The following is a 9327-nucleotide window of genomic DNA, read 5'->3' as shown; positions in this document are numbered from 1 at the left end:
ATTGTAGGTTAAAATGTATGTAGGTATGAACATGTATTGAGTGTGATGTGAGCTTAAATACTACAACTTATATCCGGTGTTGAGGTTGAAAAAAAAAGGATAATACCAGTCAAATATAATAGAAAAAAGTCCATTATTCTTTCCTCCCTAAGTCCATGTTTTACCACTAAACAGTCAATACCGGTTATAATTCTCCTTAACCTTGATTCAAGCTTGTCAGGGGATGATCTTTGACAATGAATCCGAGGTGTACCGGACGACGGACGCATTGATCGGTATTTCTTTATGGTGTGATTGGATGGACACGAGAACACGAGAATTTATTCAGGTTTATATCTCCTGTGAGATAATAGTCCTATGTTAACTGGTTACAGAATCTCTCCTTTTACAAACAGGATCCTCCTCTTTTATATAACAAAAGAAAATGAATACATATAAACGAACTATACCAAATTCTATAGCAGACATACTATAGAGTTTGTTGATCTGGAAATTGTACAGAGGTGCTGGGAGCGACTAAGCAAAACAAAAGAGGAACAGAAGAAATTAAGGCATCCGGTGATGAGAGGCGATGGCTTGGAAATGTCAGCGGCAAAACGGAGTTTGCAGGCGGCGATAAAACCGGCCGTGTGACGGGCCACTACAATTTCGGCAATCCAGCGAGGATGGTTCATACGAACCAATCAAATGAAGTCTTTAGCATGAGAGCAAGGCGTTGGCGACGAGACAAGCACAGGACGTGCTCTCCAGTAGGATTCTATTTCACTTGGTTTTGATCAGAGGCAAGGTCGATCAGTTGAAGAAAACACGGCGAAGCGAAACTCGCCGACGGCGGCGTGGGTGACCGGTAGGCGTCACTCAATTAATGCAATTGCTACTCCTGTAATCCTGTGAAGGACCGGGACAGTAAATGTAGTCAACGACACGTCGGTAAGTACAATGATGAAGTCAAATTAAGTTGCCGATGAAGAATATATTTGGCATACAGTACATTGTGCGTGTATGCAGACGACGACCGACCAGCTAGCGATCGAATTTTATCAGTCAAGTCGTCGTGTGGTACAGTACTTCCTTGCATGAGGTCATTTCTGTTCTAGATGAAGTTTGAAGGCCAAGGACTGACTAACTGACTGACCGAATTAACTAAGGAGGGGAGGGGAGGGGACGAGAGGATGTATACCGATCGAAATGCATGCATGATCTATACCCGTCCGCCGTCAGGTCAATATTATATGTATCACTCTCGAGTAAAATCTATATCGATTGGTCGTTTCCTTGGCCTGCAGATATTGCAGATGACTAACAGCTCAAGCCAGACCATTCTCGTTTCGGTCAGATGATATAATTTGTCGGCTACGTCATATGCAATGTCGGCAAAACGCAAGACGCCGTTGCTTCATCTGGAAGATGCATGCATGACAATAATCTACTCCATCCGGTTAAAATATATAATATTTTTTATTTTTTACGGTTTTTTTACCTATAACTTTGACTACTATTTTCTATTAGAATATAATTATAATATTTAAGAAAAATATAATATTATGAAAGTATTTTTAAGATAAATCTGCTTGTATGATTTTTATGTTTTCAAACTAAATATTTTGAAAGCTACTGACAGTTAAAATTTTAAAAGTTTAACTGGATCTTAATCAAAACGTATTTAGGATAGGAGGGAGTACAAGCCAAGCATCTATATATATGGGCCTCCTGTGTGAAAAAATATATATGTCTCTCCTCTCCTTTTGACGCATTGGAGCTATCATTCGTAAACGCACACTCATACTCACACAATATCTACTAAAGAATGGAGATGCTGAGTTTGAAGATTAACAAAGTTACCACATGCATCTCATTATCGATGATACATCATCTAACACTGAAAGAAAACTTCACTTTTATGAGACATATAAGAAGCAAACATAGAGTTTAATCCCTAATAAATAGGGGATACAACTACCAAACCAGTACTTGGTTCTCCCTAGCTAGAACTAGACAAATAGAAAATGCTAACTGTATCCTTAGTGTATGCGATATAGGGCCCTAGTGTACGAAACAAAAGCTAATAATATGTATGCTTCGGTTTCAATATGTACTCACCTGTGTGTAGAGGCATGGCATCGTCATCGGATATACCATTTCTCCACACCATTAAACAACTGCAACACACTATTAACAAAGAAGCGTTCCTAGCTTCATCATATAAAAACACGTATATTTATATGCATTCCAATGCGGCGTTGCCTTGCAGTTTTACAAAGGTTAGAGATTCAAAGGTTGACCTTGCGCAACACGCAGGCTAGGGCTTAAGTCTTTCATTTTGTTATTACCAGTGGCCTCGGAAGACGTGCGGTCACCAAGGCAAGAACGTGAGATGCATGCATGTTTCCTTTTTGTCAAGGCTGGATCGGATGAGATCATTTGAAAGCTGCACAAGACACCCAAGAGCCAGGAGAGAGATCGAGTAGATCAGTGAATGACCAGAGCAAGGTATATTCCAAGTGTCCGGCTGTGCAACAAGATGGATCCAAACCAAACCAAACCAAACCACGTCGTCGTACCATATTGTTGATTGAGACGAGAGGCCAATAAGACTCAAATATATAAATATATATATACCAGGAAACTTCTCCGAAACTGTCTTCGATTCTCACGAATTCCTTCCCCATATAATATCTTCGTGTCGGAAAGGGCCTGCATGCAGAGATCCATTAATTTGTTTATCGCTGGAGGTAGCTTAAGAGAAATCCACGGCCAAAGTGCAGTGCTTGCTCTTGATTTTGTGACAGTACGATGAATCCAAACGCCAGGCTGAGAAAAGCATGGAGCTCTCCCAGCCAGACACACAGATAGGACAGGAGTGGCCTTTTGTTGCATCATTCTTGCCTCTACGTGCCTGTTGTTGCCTTAGCCTCCACCAGCAAGAAACCACACGGGTATAGTATATCCTCCTGCATCATATTTCTTCATATAGAGATAGCTTAATTAATTAGCTTGCTTCTTCTCTGGATGGCTGTGCAGTGGTCAGCGCCCGCGCGCGGTTCATTGCCGGCGTCACAACTCAGCCTGACGCAGGGAGAGGATGTTCTTCATGCGTGGAGGGAGCGGCCGCTCAACCGGAACTAGCAGGAGTGCCAGCCTCCGAGAGATCGACGAGGAGGCTGCCGTCGTCGACGATGGTGGCGGGAAGCTCTATGTGGCGGTTGGGAAGGACTTCAAGGACGGCAAGTCCAACCTCAGCGCGGCTCGGAGCCTCAGCCTCCTGGGTGATCTCAACCTTATCCTGCTGCATGTCCACCAACCTGCCGAAAGGATTATGAGCGGTAAAGCAGCATCAACTTTATTGTTTGGCCCTTGCTCTTTTATATAGCATAGTTAACAGAGAGTCATCTGCAAATATCTCATCAACAGCTGCGCAAAGATGATAAGGATGTGTTACTATTTCGAATCTCTAATTGTTATTTCTGTCAACCTTGCAATCAGTTCAGAGATAAATCATCTACACCATGGGAAGCTTAATCGATTTGACCCACGTCTCCCTGATCTTTCCTCTTGGTTGTTTCACCTACGCAGGCCATATATGTGACAAGATTATATGTAGATGAACTTACTATACAGGTCTCTTTTCTAACCTCTAGTGTTGGCGTATGTGCAGGATTTTGCAAGGTTCCTGCAAGCCAGCTAGAAGAAAATGAACTCAAAGCATACAGGAAGATTGAACAGGAGGAGATGACCACACTTCTTAACCAGTACATGGATTACTGCAGGCTCTATCTGAAGGTCAGTTTTCTTAGGTCATTTGTAAAGATTTACTTCTCAGCATTCCTTAATTAATAGCTCTGGTCTCTGGTCAACTTGGAGGTATCTCTGAGGAAAAAGGACAGAGTTTTAACTTACCACAACTTTTTTTTGTGCCAGGCCCAGTTGGATTTTGTTGAAAAACAATTTACGTGAAGTACATTGAAAAATAATACAATCAACTAATCATAAGAAAAATGCTAATACAGCATTTCCTATTTTTTACTTTCTCACTAACCAGGAGGTGTTTCTGTTACATGTCATCTCACTAAAACATTAAATTTACAGGTGCAAGCTGAAACACTGGTCATTGAGAAGAACAATGCTGCAAATGGCATTCTAGAGCTAATTACTCAGCATCGCATCACAAAGCTTGTCATGGGAACATCTTCTTTAACGTATGTAGAGATGCAACTAATCGTAGATTGCTTGAATACTCGTCATAAATCAGACATAATTTATTCTTAACTGCATTGTTTCTAGATATCAAAGCACCATCTGAGTTGTGTAATTACACACCATCTTTTAAGAAGTAAATTTGTTAATTGCTGCATCTATCACTTTGCCATGCTAACGAGTACAAGAAAGGCATCAGGATTCACAACATTCACACCTAACAAGTCAATGCTTCCAGGCTCCGGCTAAAACAACCCCTTTTGTAATAAATTTCAGCACTTGTGTTTGTTGCATATTTCTCATTTTTTATGAATCTTCTTGCATATTTGTTAGCAGTATATGCCATTAAACTACAAATAAGAGAAATATGATTTTGTAGTTATCATCACCCAAGCCAAATTATAGGTCAGCTCTTGCATTTAACGTAGAATACTAAGTTCTTTATGTTGACCATGAATATTTCATGAACAGGAAGAGGCAGGTACCCAAGTCAAAAGTTGCAGCCATTGTGCATCAACAAGCCAAACTGTATTGCCAGATCTTCTTCATTTACAAAGAGTCTCTTGCTTGCACTAGGTATGAGCCCTTTTCATGCATGCCAACTCAAGCAACTAACCACTGCTATTTCTTAGGCAATCTATAAAACAACTTTGTTGTTCATCATCATTCTTAGGGAAGCCAATCTGGATTCAATAAAAGCAGATTCACCTAGAAGCAGTTCTGCAAGCACTCTGTCAGATGAATCCGAGTTGCGTGCAAGATCAGTGTCACTGCCACCAGGGCATCCTGGTTACATGAGCTCTCCTGATCAACAAGTCCTTCATCAACGGTCAAACTCAGTCAGTTACCCCTTGTCAGGATTGATAGCAAACAACGCGGAGAGGATGTCGCCTATAGCGCAGCACTCGATTCGTATGACACCAAGAAATTGCTCACCGAACTCCAGCCTCCCAAGCAATGCAGGATCCTCCTCATCAAGTCTAAAGGATATGGACACTATGGATGGATCATCAGCACCGGCTTCAATTGTCAGCTCTGAAGAGCAACAAATTTCCATGGTAAGTCATACTGGACTGAATAGTGTTCTCTAAGGAACTTGACGAAAGAACAGCTGGAGCAGTGTTACGTACTTAAGTTGAAAACAGCAACTATTTGTTTTTTTTAAAATCGATTAGCTAGGTGCCTCGGCGTCACAACGGATCTCAAATAAACAATTATTACAAGTTCTCAACTGTAACAGCTGACCTATTCAACATTCACAAATAATTATTCTTGAATCTAGAAATTGCATGTAAAACTTCCAACTGATCGTCAAGCCATAGAGATTCATATCTTAAGCTACATGACTATAACTATGGGCAGATGATCAATCATCTACAAAGGATCTTCCATGACACATGTACAGGTATACATGTAGTATATAGCAGTAGCAAGATGTGCGCCCAAATCACCATCGTCACATAATGCTGTTAAGCCAAGGGGATAACGCTTGAGTATGACAAAAAGTTCTAGTTTCATTTTTTTCCCTGTACTTGTTCTGGGAACAAAGCCACTCGAAGTTTTGGGAATGGAAACTCGGAATGCTAACATTCATGTAGCAGTGATGTCTACATGGTTGTAACACAACGTGGATATGTGGGAGAACTCCCTTGTTATGATTACCAGTGTGATCTTGCGTCAAACACTCACCTTTGTTGAGAACTAAAAATGTGTTGCTTTGCTCCTCTATCATCCATTTACAAAGGTCCAGGAAGATTTGTTGACCGGTGAAGATCTTCGATTTTGCTCTACATTTGCAAAAAAGATGCTCATTGTAGTTGGATAATGCTTTGATATTTATTGAACTCAAAGTAAGCCATAATATTTTACAGGTGGAAACTAGCATGCATAATGAAGCGTTTGAGCAGCTGCAACAAGTCCGCAATGAGCTGGAACGTTCAAGAAAGGAAGCATCTGAGGGCCGGCAGAAAGCTGAAAGGGAGCTGTTTGAAGCTTCCAGGATGGTATGACTGTAGTTTTTCACCAAATTTATTTTGTTTCTTATTGTTCTTGCTTAATTATTCTGTTACATACTCACCCTTTCTCTGAATAGAAGCAATTTTCTTTTGAAAAATTCTATGTTCAAGCAAGGTAAGTACAAGCATTTTTTCTTAAATGGTCAATTGACCATTCAGGTACTCAAATATTTTTCTTGCAGTTCAAAGCACGAGAGAATGCACTCCGCAAAGAAAAAAGGGAGATAGAGGAAAGGCTGACAGGAGAAACAACTATTCTTCAAAACGAGAACCTCCAGATATGCAATGAACTGCAGAAGGCAAATGAGCAAAGGGCAGAACTGGAGAATAAGCTTCTCCAGACAAACTCTCTGTTGGAAGAGCTCCAACAGCTGCAAGGAGATCTGCAGCGTGAGAAAGAAGACGCTCTAAGAGAAGTTGAAGAGATGCGCAAACTAATTGGCAACAGTGTTTTTGGTTCTGCTGGTGATGTTGCCTTGACAGAGTTTAGCTACGGTGAAATTAAAGAAGCAACCAACAACTTTGATGACTCCAAAGAGATTGGACATGGTGGATGTGCAAGTGTCTATGAGGGCTTTCTCCGCCATACCACTGTGGCCATAAAGAAATTTAACCGAGAAGGAATAATAGGAGAGAGGGAGTTCAACGATGAGGTAATTTTCACCACTGTCAAATGTAAGGCATGGGAGAAAAGATGTATCTAAATCTGCTATTTGTGAAAACATTACAGGTCGAGGTTCTAAGTAGGATGAGACATCCAAACCTTGTCACTCTCATAGGAGTGTGCAGAGATCCAAAAGTGCTGGTTTATGAATTCTTGGCAAACGGAAGCCTAGAGGACCGACTCCAATGCAAGCACCACACGGAGCCACTCCCATGGAGAATCCGCATCAGAATTGCTGTGGACATCTGCACAGCACTTATCTTCCTCCACTCCAACAAACCAAAAAGCATCGCCCATGGTGATTTGAAGCCTGACAATGTCCTCCTTGGCGCTAACTTTGTAGGCAAGCTGGGGGACTTTGGGATTTCTCATTCCTTAAATCTGACAAACACCACTGTCACCCCTTACCACAGAACGGACCAAATAAAAGGCACTTTGGGTTACATGGATCCAGGGTACATTGCTTCAGGGGAGCTCACAGCGCAATATGATGTCTACTCCTTTGGAGTCGTGCTGCTGCGTTTGCTAACTGCCAAGAACCCCCTAGGCCTTCAGAGCGAGGTCGAGGCAGCGCTGAGCAATGGAGCCTTGCACGAGATACTTGACGCCTCTGCAGGGGAATGGCCTCCTGAGTACGCTCAAGATTTGGCAAGCCTAGCTCTGAAATGTTGCCGGTATGACAGGAAGGAGCGCCCTGATCTTGCAAAGGAGGCCTGGGGTGTCCTGCAAGCTATGATGAATGAACCGTCATCTTCTTCGTTGCTTTGTCCAGATGATAAATGCGAGACACCATCATATTTCATGTGCCCAATGACACAGGTCAGTATTCTATGTGCTGGCTTTAATAATCTCCACTTCTCTAGTGCTCAGCATAAGTAGAGTTGATGAGAAATAAATCTCCACCAAATCAATATTGTTAAAAATTCAGAGAAAAGAAGCAACTGAATCATGTAATGCCTTATGTGATACAGACAATAATTTTGTGTTTACCTGATTGATCGCATACAATTATGACAATTCAGTAACAACAGTAACTCATGTGAGATATTATATGAAGTTGTATTTGCTTTCAAGTAGGTGATTCACATCATAATTGTATCCACCTTCATTTGTGTTGATAGTTCTGATTCCAGATAATCTTGCATTGTTTCAGGAGATCATGCGAGATCCACACATCGCTGCTGATGGATTCACATATGAAGGTGAGGCTATAAAAGACTGGATCCAAAGGGGACACAAAATGTCTCCCGTGACCTACCTTAATTTCGCACACCATCAGTTAATTCCCAACAATGCCCTTCGTTTCGTAATACAAGAATGGCAAATGAGACAGCAGCAGTGATTTCAAATTGTTGAAACTCTCTTTGGTTTGTAATGTGTCATGTTTCTGAAGTGAGCAAAATGGTTCTAAGCCTGTATATAAATTCTAGGGAGCCTTTACCACATGATGTACCTACTGTGAGGCTCATATATTTTGGATGAACTAATATGTTATGTAATGTAATACTACCAAGAAGATACAATGTTTGTTATGGGCTGGGCCTTGGGCTTCCATGCGGTGAGGCGACAGCAGCACGTCCACAGCAGTCTACTTGTTTTGCAATTAGTTTCTTAGCTTGTTAGCATCATCCGTTAGTTAGCTAGCTAGCTGTTCATTGGTTAAGCCTTATCACACGCACGGCTGTTAGTTTGTTAGGCTTTGTTATTAGATGCCTATTAAAGGAGGAGCCGTACCCTGTAATCGGTAAGCAATGAATAAACAAGGAAGTTCCTCCATGTAATCGGCTGCTTAGAGACTCTACGAAAGGGAGAGTATGCTGCCGCCATTTACCATACCGATCCAATCTACTAAGCCATCTCCACAGTCCACAACTCCTCTCCCCAAATTCTCTCCTCCCTACAACACTCTCCTTCGTAAGTGTCGTTCTACCACCCAAGTCGTCGCTCTCCGACGGATGTTTACCCTCTAGAAACCAATCCATATCAATGTTCAAATTGGATGTAGACTGGATCCACTTGCTGTACCCACTTCTCTCCTTTTTGCAAAGTTAGAAGTTCATTGACAGCAAACGAGCAATCTCTGGGCCGGGGTGCAGCCTAATATCTATCAAGGTGCAGCCTTGGGTCATAAGGAGATCGACAAAATCAGAAGAGCGTTTCTCTGGGCCGGGGACAGAACCTCGTCTGGTGGCCGCAGCTCTGTGGCTTGGGCGACTGTATGCAGGCCAGCCGAATTTGGTGGGCTGGGGCTCCAGGATCTTCATCGTGCAGACGTGGCGCTGCGTGCTCGATGGCTTTGGTGCCAACGCACAGATCCCTCTAGGCCGTGGGCGTCGTTGCACATTGATCATGAGAAAGAAGTTGTTCTGCTCTTCGACGCCTCGACCTATTTTGAGGTGGGCAATGGCCGGCTCACCCGCTTCTGGACTGATGCTTGGTTGGATGGCCGTTCCA

General features: G+C 42.2%; 1 protein-coding gene across 1 annotated transcript; it reads left to right on the top strand.

The window, feature by feature from the left end:
• Nucleotides 1-2719: 2719 nt before the first annotated feature.
• LOC133901845 (U-box domain-containing protein 33-like) lies at nucleotides 2720-8466 on the top strand. The gene is made up of 10 exons (XM_062343377.1): nucleotides 2720-2936; nucleotides 3022-3323; nucleotides 3656-3780; nucleotides 4087-4196; nucleotides 4666-4770; nucleotides 4868-5252; nucleotides 6066-6197; nucleotides 6392-6862; nucleotides 6940-7692; nucleotides 8027-8466. The coding sequence occupies exons 2-10, from the start codon at nucleotides 3083-3085 to the stop codon at nucleotides 8213-8215; spliced, it is 2511 nt and encodes an 836-aa protein (XP_062199361.1). The 5' UTR covers nucleotides 2720-2936; nucleotides 3022-3082; the 3' UTR covers nucleotides 8216-8466.
• Nucleotides 8467-9327: the final 861 nt, after the last annotated feature.

This window comes from Phragmites australis, chromosome 20 (genome assembly GCF_958298935.1).
Source record: "Phragmites australis chromosome 20, lpPhrAust1.1, whole genome shotgun sequence".
NCBI lineage: Eukaryota > Viridiplantae > Streptophyta > Magnoliopsida > Poales > Poaceae > Phragmites > Phragmites australis.
This window is presented reverse-complemented; position numbering and strand designations above follow the sequence as displayed.

What these genes read in the sequence shown, in the direction of transcription:
- LOC133901845 (XM_062343377.1), top strand. Translation starts at nt 3,083, where the DNA reads ATGTTCTTCATGCGTGGAGGGAGCGGCCGCTCAACCGGAACTAGCAGG. An exon ending in GAGTCTCTTGCTTGCACTAG is followed by an intron (nt 4,771 to 4,867) that starts GTATGAGCCCTT and finishes CATCATTCTTAG; the next exon opens with GGAAGCCAATCTGGATTCAA. An exon ending in TGTTTGAAGCTTCCAGGATG is followed by an intron (nt 6,198 to 6,391) that starts GTATGACTGTAG and finishes TTTTTCTTGCAG; the next exon opens with TTCAAAGCACGAGAGAATGC.